General features: G+C 42.0%; 1 protein-coding gene across 1 annotated transcript in view; it reads right to left on the minus strand.

The window, feature by feature from the left end:
- Positions 1 to 6,597: 6,597 nt before the first annotated feature.
- LOC132817670 (mitogen-activated protein kinase kinase kinase 13-like) overlaps positions 6,598 to 15,249 on the minus strand; it is a 67,863-nt gene continuing 59,211 nt past the window's right edge. Inside the window, exons 12-13 of the mRNA XM_060828169.1 lie at positions 9,648 to 9,951; positions 6,598 to 6,888 (exon numbers count right to left, since the gene is read on the minus strand). Coding sequence (XP_060684152.1) covers positions 6,787 to 6,888; positions 9,648 to 9,951 — 406 coding nt within the window. The 3' untranslated portion in view covers positions 6,598 to 6,786. The remainder of the gene's footprint in view (positions 6,889 to 9,647; positions 9,952 to 15,249) is intronic.

The following is a 15,249-nucleotide window of genomic DNA, read 5'->3' on the forward strand; positions in this document are numbered from 1 at the left end:
TGACCTGTTGAAAATTGCAGGCAGACTGACAGGATTTTTGATTTGGAGAGGTGATTCAATGGAAGAAAGGTTTATCTGGTGCAATTGACTCAGTGGGCCAGGTCCTATTTCCAAGCAGTGTCTGCTTTTGCTTCATGAATTGGAACAGAATTAGAAATTTGTGTGGCAGGCCCTCCAAACAAGAATGACATGGTAGGAACCTGTGTGGAGTCTTTTAAGAACGGAAAAGGTTACTGGGCTGCAGCTTCCTCCGTTCTGACTGGCCAGGGGACTCTCACTGCCTGTTGCTGATGAATCAATCAATAATCAATCTGTTTGGCTTTATTATATCACACCCCAATCAAGTCCTGGAGTGGGGCTCAAACCTAGAGCTCCTGGCCTGAAGGCAAAAACACTATGCACTGCACCAAGAGAGCTCCTTCAAGTGAAATTTAAGCAGCAGGTATGCTACCTAAGGGACTACTTGGTTCACTAAGGATAGAGGTTTGAATATCTTATGGTGGTTTCTTTCCAACAAAGGGTAATCTCTGTACTTGAACCTGTTGCTGGTTGTCTAGTGTGCTGACCAGGAAGCTAGAAAGCACAAAAAACAATTCCAAAACCAAGTACAACACCACAAATCAGCTCCCAGGGCTGCAGTTCACAGGGTTGCTGTTTTTCATGCACTCAGATTGATGAGAACCCCATTCAGCATTTTCATCTGTCTGAAGGGTAACACAGACTTGACAGTTGAAAGGCTAGCTGTGCTGATCCAATCCTCAACAACATCAATTTATGTAAAGATGGCAGGATTGTTTTTCACTTCAGAGAAAAGTCTGATATTGAATCATCATGATCTGTATGTGTGGGGTTTGGGGTGGCCTATCTAGTTGCATCATCTTGAGCTGTGTTCGTGGGGGATAGTGATATTGTAAAAGCTCAGTTCAGCTTCCTAGTTGCAGGACCTCTGAGCTGACATGTGTTGCATTCATTGGTGCTGTTTTAAGTGAATGTCTCTTTATTGAGAACTGGTATTGGACAAGGTCCCATTAGTGGAGTTACTGTAATGTGTGGATCCAAGAACTATTTGATGTGCAAGGAGCTCTCACTGAACCTCCACACAGAATGCCCAATCCATGTTCAGGAATTAGTGAAATCAACAATACTGCATTCCATTTTGGTTTTCCTGCCACAGGAAGGATGTTGTGAAACTTGAGGGTTCAGAAAGGTTTTACAAGGCAGTTCCTGAGATTAGTGGGTTTGAACTGTCACGAGAGGCTAAATAGGCTTGTCACCTTTTCTCCTGGAGTGTCAGAAACTGAGGGGTGACGATATAGAGGTTTAGAAACACATCAGGGGTATGGATAGGGTGAAGAGCCGACTTCTTTTTCCTACAGTAAGGGAGTCCAAAACGAGAAGTACAGTGGTTTAAGGTGAGATAGGAAAGATTTGAAAGGAGTCTGAGGGCAATGTTTTCAACAGAGAGGGTGGTGCACGTATGGAACAAGCTGCCAGAGGAGATGGAGGATGCAGGTACAGTTACAACATTTAGAAGACATCTGAATGGGGATGTGAATAGGAAGAATTAAGGGATCTGGGCCATATGTTAGCAAATTGAACTATCGGATATCTGGCTAACACATAAGTTGGACATAAGGGCTGGCGCCAATGCTGTATACCTCTGAATCTACATTAACCTCATAAGCTGAGGTCAGAATTAAAAGATAACACAAAGCAGTTACAATTGGGCAGAGTGTGAATTAGGGTGAGGCTGAGGGAAAGCATGTACAGCAAAAAAAAGGCTAAAAACAGTGGGTCAGAGACAGGCACAGAATAAGGGTAAGGCAGGGAGAAAGGGCAAGAACATGAGAAGACCGTGAGGGCAGGACAGAGAATAAGAACAGGGAAGAAATGGGCAAGCTCATGATGGTGGCCAGCTGGTAGAGGAGAGACAGCGAGAGATGGCTGTGTGAAGTTTAGCAGCAACCAACATCCAAGTTAGTGTGTCTGTGAAATGCTTTGAGTGTGGTACCAGAATGCAAAGACATCCAATTACCACTGACATTTTTTAAGAAACCTTGTATTTAAAAAATAAACTAGAATTTTAGAGAAAGTTCTATTAATAAGTACAAGGTTGTTGGGGGAATTGTTTGTAAACTACTTTTAAAACTGAGCTGAGAGTGCAGGAATCTTGTGTGGGTGAGTGACTTAATACGTGGATGGGTTTGTGTTAACAAGATCAGAAGGAAGCAAAGGCTGAGCAGTTTTATCAGGATTGTCAACCCATTAGGAATTAAAACACTGTAGATGCTGGTAATCAGAAAACATTGGAACTACATCAGAATATCAGGTCACCATCCTGAAATGTTTCTTCTTGCTCCACAGATGCTGCCAAATTCTGCTGAGCATTTCCAGTCAATTCGGTTTTATTTAATGAGAGGAATTATTGAAGTTTGATCTTGTTGACAATGTTGGGAGTGAACTCCAAGAGGAAAACCATGGAGAGCAATATAAAACAAAAACAGTTTGTTCCATTTTTTAATGTATTTTGTTAGTGATAAAACAATTAATTAGGGATCATACCAAAAGTAGAAATGGTAAATGTTTTCTTGTCCTGAAAATGGACATGGTGGGTGCCTAATATGAACTGAAGGCCAATTGATTAATCCTCCTACAATACATCCAACAGTATGTTTCACAGATCTGAGATCACTTTATTTGTTCATCATGGGACTTGGGCATTACAAAGGGTCAGCTTTTATTGCCCTTGAGAAAGTGATGATAAGTTACCTTCTTGAATTGCTGTGGCCCTTGGGATGTTTTTACAGCCACAGTGTTGTTAGGAAGAGTTGGAGGATTTTGACCACATGATGATAAAGGAATGGCAATACAATTTCAAGTCAGGATGGTGAGGGAATTGGGGTTGCTGTCTTCTCATGTATCTGCTACCCTTATCCTTCTAGTTGGTAAGGGTGCAGGTTTGGAAATTGCTGCTAACAACAGTTAAGAAAAGGAGTGATGAATCCTCATTTCCAATAGGGTGAGGGCTCAGGAAGAGGATGGCTGTTCCTGAGGGGGCACTTCAGGAGAAATCAGGAAAGGAAGGTCAGAGGAACATCCATAAAATAAACTGTGCTGGAGCTTGCAGGCTTGATACAAGGGAAGGATTGTTACATCTTATAAATAACACTGAAAGAATACACCCTTTAAAGTATTTTTAAATGTTTTCCATATTCTGGAAAGACATACAGGGCCATTGGAAAGGAAGTACATGGGCACAGTTCCCAAAACACTGATCCAACATTTACAACTTTCCAATTGTCAGCTCTGTCTTGCTTTCTCATCCTCTTCCCCAGCACCAACCACCCCTCTCTCACAATTTAGGATTTTCCAAACTATTTGATACAATCCTACTCCTGGAATGGTCAATCCCAATGGTAACTGAAAGAGCACAAGAAAAATTCAGGGTTCTCCTGGGAGTATACAAAATTCTGATCTACAGAAAAAAAAACAATCAAAACCTCGATGATAAATTAACAATTCTGATGTAGTCCAGCTACAGAACCAAAGGAATAATTTAAAATGATCTGATACTGCTTTGGCAGTAATGACCTTTCCTTCATAAAATTACACATCTGCTAAAATTTACAGTGAGAATGTTCAGAGTCTACATTTCTAGAGATTGTAAACAAAACACAAAGAATTATCATCCAGTATATTGCTGTCCAATTCAGGCTTCTCTAACAGCTTTTTTTTGATATTTTACCGAGATGGAATTTGTATAATTAAATTTTGGCTGAAAATAAACAAAAGGGGGAAAAATGAATTACAGAGGTACAGGATAAGAGCAAGCATGACTCAAAATGGATTGCTCTCCCAGAGCCAAATGGCTTCCTTCTGGACCAGTTATAATGGAATATGCTGACTCCACAGGCACTGAAAGAGGATTGGGCTTTTCCTAGAAATTTAGTGTGCATGTGTTGCAATGCACTCTCACGAAACAACAAGTTTAACTAGGTCTGTACTACTTTCTTGTGGTTTTACTTGCCATCTCTGGAACTGGCAATCAAGTTGTGTATTTTTAGGTATTTAATATCACAGGAGTTATTCATTAACATACAGCCCCCAGCTCAGGCAGATTGATAAGTTAGATCCATTCATCCAGTCAATACTGGTAGGCACAGGGAAATCTGAGGACACAAGTATCACATTGCGTAGATGGAGAGTTCAGAGTGAACTTTCTGGCTAGTGACTGGAATCTGCTGGAGGGATTCCAGGACTTGTTATGCACAAAGCACAATTTTGTCTGGATTCCAGAGTAGCCCCACAAATTCCCTCTGGGGAATTTGTCTGACATTCCTGAGGGCTAGCAATAACTGGATCTGGAAGCATTTCCGATTGACAAATCCACTATGATAATCCATTTTCGGGGAACATCAACAGCAGTCTGTATCAGAGAGCAGCAGATTCCAGCACACACAAACTGTGTTGCAGGGGCCTGGAGGCACTTAGCGAGGGGGGAAACAGTGGACAAATTCCTAACTCAGGAATCAGAAAACAAGAGTGATGACTGCATAGTCACTCCACATTTAAAATCTGTGTATTCTCTTGCCAATTGTTTGGCTAGGTGACCTGACCGTAACGGGAATTGCAATGGGAACAGTGCCCTCTTTGCAACTTGGCCAGGAGAATTTTACCCATCTATATATAGGGAGAAAAGGCAGAATTTTCTACCAGAGGATTACAGACAAATCTTACAGCCACACAACGTGGCTCATTATTTCTTCCTTTGTCTTAGGAGCACAACCTTTAACAGAATTATCTGACGGGCATACTGTACACATTACCCAGGACTTTGAAGACCATCTCGGTAAAATGGAAGATGAGAAGCAGAGTAAAAGCCTGAAAGGGACCACCTAACTCTGGAGATTTCAATATTTGCACAACACAACAATGTATCCTGCACTGGAACAACAATGTATCTCGTTCCGAATCTTGCTGTAACAATACAGGGATTTTCAATCTCATTTTGTTTCACTCTGAAACTTGTGTCAAAACGGCCACGATTGGTTGATACTGATTTTTTTTTTGTCCTGTTCACTTCCAGAAGTCAGGAATTCGCCTGTTTTTAAAATAAAAAAAACAAAAAAGACAAATTGTTGTTGTCCCTGACCGCTTGTGAGCTGCAGCTGGGAAGTCTGGAATGGTTGTGACGTTCTGATGCTTGTATGGTGATGCGTGGTGGTGCAACAGCGCAGTTTTCCTCTGACATTGTGCGACGAGGCTTTTCACGTTGCTGGGAGAAAAGGATCCAGTACCAGGTTTGGGGATGGGAAAGAGAGCCAGCATCAATTGATGGCAAATGGATGCCTTGATTTGGAAGACTCTTGGGTCAGAGTAACCCCACCTCAGTTAATACAGTAGGGCCTGGCTGCATAGCAAGAGCATCATCAGAATGAACTTGGAGCATGTACCAGCAGCAGCACCGACCTCAACCCTAACGCACACAAACACACAACCACTTCACATTTAAAGGGCCTGTCACCTCACACCCTTAAACCCACCCTCTCCATTTCGGTTGGGTAAGGGTTAGCACCAGGACAAACCATCACTCCTGGGTACACTGTCTGGCACTGTGTGCCTGGGGGATGGATGTTAGACAGTGCTCTAGACACATTGTATTCAGAAGCTCATCTCCAGCCCTTTCTGTTACTGTAGGTGGCTTTCCAACATTAAGGCCAATTGGGATGGAGAGAAGGGGAGTGGGGGTTGGTGTTAACGTCAGGAATCCCCTCTTCTTCCCACATAAAGGCAAGTGAAATTCTGGAATAATCTCTCCATGTTTCTGGATGCTGGCATCACACTATGGGAGGGGCAAGGGTGGGAGCACAGCCTTGGTGGGGGGGGGGGGGGGGGGCTTCCAAAGACTAACAGATTTGCATTGAATATCAAAAAATAACGAGCAAACTTGGGATCAATAGAGTGAAGGATCAGCCACTCACTGTCAGAACAGGCTCAAGGGGCAGAGCTGCCTCATCGCCTTTCTATCCGTCCACCTTGCCAGATTCTGTACCAGGTGATGGGAACCCCCAATTGGATCATTAGTCTAACAAACGCATCTCTCACATATACTCCCACCCCTACCAACCTTGGCCTCAGCAATTCCAAATGCTGCCAACGAATACTTCTTTTCAGACTTGGCAGTACATTTTGACATTAAGCTCCTTCCAATCCCATGATCCATTTGCCATCGGGTTGAGCTGATCGTCCTGGCTGGTTCATGTATGTACATCTGAAGTATTCAGGTACACTCCAGAATCTTCGCTGTTGCCTCTTCATCGAAGAGCATCAGGAGGGATGCCCTCCCATCAACCGTGGCCCACTTTGGTGTCTCCTGACCCAGTCAGTCTCAGGTCAGAGCAGCAGTGCAGCCTCGTGTTGGTCCCTGAGCCTTACACTCCATGCAAAAACAAAAATAAGATTAAGACTTGCGATGTCTTGTCCAACTTCTTTGCACTTCTGTCTCTTGTAGAATACTTGACGTTTATGCAGTGTGAAGTGTCAAACAAAAATAGAATGTTAATGTTTACACTAGCTACATTAGTCAACAAAGTGGATCCCTGCCATACTTGATTGAAATGATAGTGAACTCTACAATTACTTCATCACAGAATGTTGCAGAATATTGAAGAGTATCTGAGTCTGTTATTGCAGTATGTTCCCATGGGAAGTCTCGATAGTCTTCAAGTGTATTTGTCCATATTTTTCATGTTCCTTTCTTCTGGGTGACCTTGCTGTCCGCCTCCCTCACCAGGTGGATAAGCTGCAGTCCTTCCCTCTCCGGACTGTGGCGTCAGAACACTCAGCTTCAGAGGAATCACATTCTGACTCCCCAAAGTGCATGGAATTCTGGAGAGTGGGGACAAATATTAAAAGATCAGTGCCATAATCTCAAGCTCCCTTTTCACCACTCTTCCACACCATTCCCTCCACCATAATCAAGTCACTAGGATATGGCTCAGCAGCAGACAGCCAAAGGTCTCCAACCCAACCCCACTGCCCGACTTTACTGGAGCTTGGGAGAGTGCGTCAGGAGAACAGGCACCAAACATGGTTCACATCAGCATTGAGCTGACACCTGGTCCCAAACAATACCTCTCCCTCGCTTAACAAAACACATGGGCAATCTGGTCATTCAGTTCATTGCTTCCTGAAAGTTATTTTTTTTTACACAAATGGTGTTACATGGTGGTAGTTACACTTCAAACAAAGAAATATTTAATTAGATAGAAGGCATTTTGGGGTGTCCCGAGGTCACAAAACTTGCTATATAAATTCACATCTTTGCCTATTCTTTCATGCTGATCTGTACTTAAGCTCCATCTACATAATTTGGTGAAATATTCAAAGAAAACTACAGAGTGATAGCTGCTTCACATAGTCACCTAACTTCTCCTCACTGCACTCTGATGTTGGATGCCTATGCTCACATTAATATTGTCCATTCATGCCATCTCCCAGTCAGCCATGCCAAACACCATAATGGATTTTCTTTGGCTCAATGATAGGTGTCAATGCCGGAAGAAAAATCCAATGCAGAGTTTGGGACATTCCTTACGGAAACACACCCAAATTTATTTATTTATTTTAACTGCAGCATCATTAGTAGCACAGCCCAATTGGTTGACCCGTGTGCAATGCCGAACAGCATAAACAGTTCCCAGGGCAATAGGAAGCCTGGTTCATTCTGGTTGGATACAGAATAGCTGGCACTTTAGAAGGAGGTACCAATTCGTCCCATTTTCCTGTTCTTACCCTAGAACCTGGATATTTGTACTATTCAACTACTTATCCAATTCCTTTCCCAATCTTAGTTTGGAACCACACAGAACATTCCAAATTGTAGCAGGCATAAAATATACTCATCTCTTGTTCTTTAACCTATTACCTATTTCTTCTAGTTTCTGACTCCTGACATTGGAAACAGATTCTCTTTATTTACTGTCCCAAATTCTTCATCACTTTGAACATTACTAAATCTCCCTTTAACCTTCTTGATTCAAAAGGAAACAACACCAGAATCTGTAATAAAGGCAAAATATGGCAAACACTGGAAATCAAACAAGCACGGGGAATACTATGTTCAGAATTCTGAAGAGGAGTCATAAATTTGTAGAATCTTAGTGTAGATAGAGGCCATTCTGCCCATCGACTCTGCACTGATCCTCCAAAGACCATCCCAACCCCCACCCTATCCCCATAGCTACCAATGGCAAACCTGCACAACCCTGAGCATTACGTGGTAATTTAGTATGCCCAAGCCACCTAACCTACACCTCTTTAGACTGTGGAAGGAAACTGAAACACCCAGCAGAAACCCACACAGACAGAGGGAGAATATGCAAACTCCACACAGGCATGCAAGGCTGTAATTGAATCTGAGTCCCTGGCGCTGTGAGGCAACATGATAACCACTGAGTCATCATGCTGCCTGGACATGTCATCCTGGGCTTTAAATGTTAACTGTTTCTGACTCCACATTTGGTGCCAGACCTGCTGAGCTCTTCTAGCATTGGGTTTGTCCCACTTAACTTCTTCAATCCTGGCATCATTCAAATAAACCCCTTCTCAAGGCCTTGGTAACCCTCCTTTTCTTTTTATTCATTTGCAAGTCAGAGGTGTCCCCATTTATTACTCATCCCTAATTGCCCAAAGGGTAGTTAAGATTCAACCACTTTGATGTGATTCTGGAGCAACATGTAGGCCAGACTGGGCAAAGGACTTTAGTGACCCAGCTGGGTTTTTACAACAAATGGTTACATGCTCATCATTAGGCGAGCCTTTAACTCCAGATTTTTTTAAATTCAAGTTTTATCTTATGCCATGGTGGGAATCAAACCCATGCCCCTAGAACATTTGAGGCTAAGGTTCTGATTACTAGTTCAGTGACATTACCATTACACCACTGCCTCCTGAAATATGATAGGTAGACAAGCAGGAAGCTGGGAGGACTGAAGAAGGGTTACACCTGAAACGGTGACTTCTCCACCTCCTGATGCTGCCTGGCTTGCTGTATGTTTCCAGCCTCCTGTCTATCTACCTTGGATTCCAGCATATGCAGTTTTTGTTTTAATCTTTCCTGAAATATGATGTCTAGATTTGAATGTATTATTCCAGCTAGGGTGCGAGCAGTAAAGATTTATTGTAACTTTCTGTTTTTGGCACCAAATATCTTTATTTATTAAACCTGGGAGTCTGTGTACTCTTTTCTTTAAATCAATCTTCTCTATGTGAAAACACAGACAATGGAGATGAAGATGATCAGATCTGCCATGATCTCATTGAATGGTGATACAAACTCTATGGGCGGAATAGCCTACATATTATGATGTTTCCTTCCTCCTTTAAAGGAGTTGTTCAAAGTTTGGGAGATTTGTAGCTCGGGTGCTCGTTGTTGTGGTTGTGTTCGCCGAGCTGGGAGTTTTTGTTGCAAACGTTTCGTCCCTTTCTAGGTGACACCCTCAGTGCTTGGGAGCCTCCCAAGCTTCACAGGAGGCTCCCAAACATTTAAGGAGTTGTGTTTCTGCACCCCGAGAACATGCTCATGTCACTGTTTGGATTGAATTCAATCCAAATGTGGACTATACAATTAGCAATGACAATCTCACCTCATAGCAATGCTCCTCTGCACACAATTTCCCCAATGATATCTGAGTTTTCACCCTGCGGACAGCAGACTCTTTGTCAGACAGCCCATCTGACTGCATGGATATCTCAATGGGAATTTCTGGAGTTTGTGACAGCATATCATCCAGTTTGTCCTCCATATGGTCCTCATTGTTGTTGCTGAGTCCGTCCGGAGTGCCGCTGTGCGAGTGGTCACTGGTGTTTCCTTCCTCCCCGTCAGATACAGAGAAGTTCTCTGAGCTGAAGGTGGAATAGGACTGGCAGCTGCTCATACAACGGTGTGGCCTGCAGAGTAAAGAGGGCAACACAGCCTCAGGAACCCAACAAAACAAATGCACACAACCCTGCAATGGAACAAGCAGAAAGGTGCAGTATAACAGTGACATCAAAGTCTCCTGTGCCTGGAGCTATGTGAGGCTAAAACAAAATGAGTTTCAGTAATTTCAGAGTTCCAGATTATCAATACCCTTCAAGCTAGTACTTGCTTGGTTTCACTCTGGAACTGCTGGGTCCAATCTATTAACATTCCAAACCAATGGAAGTGGTTTCTCTGTATCTGGTGTGCTGGACTGTATTAATTATTTTAAACACCTCAAGTATCTTAACACCACCGACCTCCAAGACCCTACACAACTATCTATTGAAGGGGATATTGAAACCTGGACTGATAGCTGAATCCTCAAAGCGTCAGTATTACTATGCAGTTTTCCTCAGAGGCCAATACGACTCCTACAAAGCTGAAGACAGTGCTCCAGTGGAAATCTGAATATAGCCCTATTTTATTGAAAGATAATATCCAAATGCTCCAAGATGAAGACAATTTCTCATCCACTTTTGTGCTTATCAAATTTTTTTCAGTGATTTGTCTTATATGGACAACACTTTGCTCCTTCACAGCTATCAGTTGCTCACCATTAAGGTAAAACTTCAATCCTGAAACTATATATGTGTCTTTCTTGAATCCAACACGGACGGACTCCATTTGCTGTTTAAAACCACACAAAATAAGACTAGAAGTGGGCCATTTGGGCCCTCAAGCCTGCGCTGCCATTTAATAACATCAAAGCCGATAGATAAAGTATGTGAAGAAGTTGCATGTGGCTATAGACAGGTTGAGTGGCTGAGCAAAATCTAGCAGATGGAATATCATGTGGAAAATGTGATCTGTTCACTTTGGCAGGAAGAATTTTTAAAAAAGAAAGGCATTGCTTGAACAGAGAACGAATGCAGAATTACATATGGTGAAAGCTTAACTCAATCAGAATCCGTTCACTTGTAGTTAAAATTGTTCACAGATTCTAAGCCCAGGCTGCTTTTAGAATGGGAGTGTTGACCACAGACAGGATTCCTGGCCTTGATCATGGAAAGATCAACTCCTGGTGCAAAAGGAGAGATCAGGCCTTGGCTGTTAAGTCCACTGCCACTGAAATAATGACAGGCCTCTGGAAGACACTGGACGAGTTGCACTTCAGCTAGGCCATGTCTGGGACTCTGCTGTTCAGATCAGCCAGAAGATCTATTCAGAGACATTGGGTGAAGGACTTTGGAGCCTCATGTTTACCCTGGCAAACCTAGAATCCCTGCAACCCAAAATAACTCATTTGGCCCATCAACTCCGCATCAACCCAGACCCACCCCATCCCACCTTATTCCGTAACCTTGCATGGCTAATGCACCTAGCCAGCACATCCCTGAACACCACAGATGAGTTTAGCATGGTCAATCCACCTCACCTGCATATTTTTGGACTGTGGAAGGAAACTGGAACACCCACGGAAACCCTTGCAGACCTGAGGAGAACGTGCAAACTCCACACAGATGGCCACCCAAGGCTTGAATCAAATCTGGGTCCCTGGAGCTGTGAGACAGCAGTGTTAACCGCTGATGAAGGGCTTTTGCCTGAAACATAAATTCTCCTGTTCCTCAGATGCTGCCTGACTTGCTGTGCTTTCCCAACACCACACTCTCGACTGTAATCTCCAGCATCTGCAGTCCTCACTTTCACTCAGGGTTAACCAATGAGCCACCGTGCCACCGAAATCTGCAGGGAATGAATCTCTAGCTTGCCCTGAGCAGTTGCACTCAAAGACCAGCTCTCCTTGGGTGGTCTGTAGCAACAATTTGGCTCTTTTCTCCCCTCAAGGCAAAGGAGTTCAGCAGTGTAAGTCCCAGATAGCACTAGGCATACAGTGGGAAAGATAACCTGAACTTACTTGGACCTCAGTGGGAATCTTGCTTGTGAAATTTAAACCCTGGAAGGTAGCAGGATCCACTGACAATGATCTTATGTACCTGAGATCAGGCTAAGGGTTGAAGAAACTGAAAATCTAACAGGAGTATAAGAGAGCCAGAGATGGGGAAGTACAAGAAGTAGTGATAAAATGGATGCAAACAACATGCAAAGAGGTACTGAAAGAAACATGGTAAAATCTGCAATGCCGGTGTGAAAACTGAATACCAAAAGCTTTTATAAGTATTTTAAAAGTGTGTGCAAATGGGGAACATGGACACATTAAAAACTAACATAGACATCAGGGAAATGGCAGACGTTTTAAATGAGGACAGTAGATCATCTTGAATACCTTATGGACTTTTCTCATGGTCCCTGCAGGCAGGGCATTATAGGAAGCACTGGTTTCCACAGTGATGGAAGAGATGAAGTCTGTGAGGCAGGAGTTCAAGGGAAGAGAACGAATTGTGTCAGATGGAAAGAAATGAGGAGAGACATCAAAAACATAAAGACCCACAGGTTGAGAAAGGATCTTCAGCCTGCAGGGCTCCCAGGTAGCTCACAGCATTGGAGGCCTACAGTAAATGAGTGCCTGAAAGAATGGCATGGGAGGCAGTAGTTTCACTTCAAGGCACCCAGCATTGAGGAAAGAGGACATGCTACACTGAGGTGGGCTCCAGATAAACTGAACTGGAATCATTTTCCCAATGAATGAAACAATGAACATGACAAACAGAGCTTTCAAGAAATGCAGACATTGTGAACATTTAGAAATCAAAAAAATCAGTAAATGAGATAAGTACTGTCGGGTAGCCATTCGAATATAAATAAACAAAGTGGATTCGGGAGGGGTCAGAGCTCAGCAAAGATGTTTGTGCTTAGAACATTGGGGAAAGTAAAAAAAAAATTGGAGAAAATATGTGGTGACATAATAATCAATGGCAACTTTAATCTTCATTTGACTTCATGTGACTTTTCATCATCAGTGTGGAGTCTGATTTCATTAATGAAATGTATTCAAGATTGCTGAGGAACTAACTTGAAAAAAAGCTATTTCAGGCAGCAATGTGAACATAAATTAAACACTCGCAGCAAAAGGAGCCTCTAGGGAAGAGTGAGCATCACAAAATAAAATTCAATACTGAACGTTAGAATGATTTAGTAAAGTTCAAAATTGGGATCTTAAATCTGTAAAGTACAAAGGTAAGAGGAACAATTTGACTAAAGTAGAAAACTCATGTAAAAGAGAAATTGGCAGTGGTAAATACTTGTGAACCGACTCAATTTGCAGCAATTATACATTTAAGGAAGTAAATCACTGCGCAAAACATGGATTGAACCATGGTTAACACACAACGTAGATTGAAGGAGGGACGTAATAACGTTGCCAAAAAACACAGTTAACATAAGAATTAATAGAATGTCTGAATCAGCAAAGAATAATCAAGAAGTTAATGAAGAAATAAGGAGGAGAGTAAACTAGCAGTGATGCAAAACTAATTATATAAGCTTCCACTGGAATACAATGAGGCACTTAGCAAAAGTAAATGAATTCCTTAGGGTCAGAGTCCCAGGAGATTTTACAATGGTGAGGGGGTAAAAAGCAGCATAACTAAACACATACTTACCTATCTTTCTTGGCAAATACATAATGCTTCACAAGTAAAACATTTTAGAAGTAATGGCAAGCCAAGGCTTTACTGAAAATGAGGAAGGTAGGGATATAATTAGAAAAATAAATTAGTACTCTTGATATTAATGGGACTAAAAGCCAGACATCTGCATTTTGGTATTTACACTGTAGGGTTTGAAGAGGGCTGATTAGATAGATGGTGGATGCATTAGTTTAATCTTCCAGAACTCCTTCAAATCTAGAATTATCACAAAAGAAGTGTAAGATAGCAAACAACTCCACTGTTGAAGAAAGGAAAAGGAGGACAGAAAAGGCCTTAAGAACAAAAAAATCTGGAACAGAATGCTCTGCCAGTTGATCATTGCAGATTAGATAAGAAAGTATTTGCCAGTTAAGCTATTATCAGTAGCAGGAAAAATATTTATTAAGGAAATGAAAACAGGAAACTTAAACAAAAATGCAACGGTGTAGAACCAAAAGGAAAACAAGGTTGACAAATCATTTAGGAGCTTTTGAGAATGTAAATCACTATGATAGATAAGGAAGAACCAATGCACTCAGTATATCGAGAAGAAGGTGCCATACAACAGGTTTTACGCTATGTTTGGACGCATGGCTTTGAGATAACATAATAGCAATGACTGAGGATTTGTTAATGGACAGAAAAAGACAGTAGGAAAAAAAGATAGGCAAACTGGAGCTACTGGGGTAACAAAGGGATGAATGCTTGGGTCTCAGTTATTTACAATGTTTGTCAATGATTGAGAGAGTGTTGCATTGAGTTGGCTAACAATAAGAATCAAAAAAGGTGCAAAAGTAAATGAAGAGGACATAAAGAAGCCACAAAATGATTTATACGAAGTCAAGAATCTAGACAAGAATGTGGGAAATTGAGTTATCCACAATGGAAGGAAGATTGAAGTAAAACATTTGTAAAATGTTGACAGAGGTGTAAATATTCCTGATGAATGGCTTATGTTCGAAACATTGATTCTTCTGCTCCTCAGATTCTGCCTGACTTGCTGTGCTTTTCCAGTGTCACACTCTCAACTGTAAATATTTGCATTGAAAGGAACCTGGGTGCAGCTGTACATAAATCATACTGCATTCACATGAAGGTAACAGCAAGCAATTAGTAAACAAATATATCTTCGCTCATATTACAAAATGATGGGGGTCTAAATGCAAAGACATTAATAAGACCATGTTTGATATGATGTGAACAATTTTAATTTCCTTACTCAAGGAAGGGCATGACTAAATTGACCGATTGCTGGGATGAGGGGATTATTTTGTGCATCGACAAGAACAAATTTCCTAGAAAATGGAATGTAATCACAATGAAACATGTCAAATTCCTAAACAAATTTGATAGGGTGGATGCTAGGGGAATGTTTCGAGCAATTAGGGAGTCCAGAAATAAGGATTACAGTCTCAGAATAAGGAGTTAGCCATTTAGGACAGAGCTGAGGTGACATTTTCTATCCTTGAGTGCTGTGGACACTCACTTGGAGATTTTGGGAACTGGGAAACATAAGGGATATGAGGAGAGGGTAGAAGGATGCAATGGAGGTAGAAGATCAGTCTTGATCTTATTGAATTAATTGAGCGTGCGTGTTGCCTGCTTCAGTTACTTTCTTTTTGTGTTTGTGTTCATCCACCTGGAGATCTGAACAACAATGAGCAGCAGACACCCTCAGAGAACGCAGAGATCAATGAT

Source organism: Hemiscyllium ocellatum, chromosome 7, assembly GCF_020745735.1.
Source record: "Hemiscyllium ocellatum isolate sHemOce1 chromosome 7, sHemOce1.pat.X.cur, whole genome shotgun sequence".
Classification (NCBI taxonomy): Eukaryota; Metazoa; Chordata; class Chondrichthyes; order Orectolobiformes; family Hemiscylliidae; genus Hemiscyllium; species Hemiscyllium ocellatum.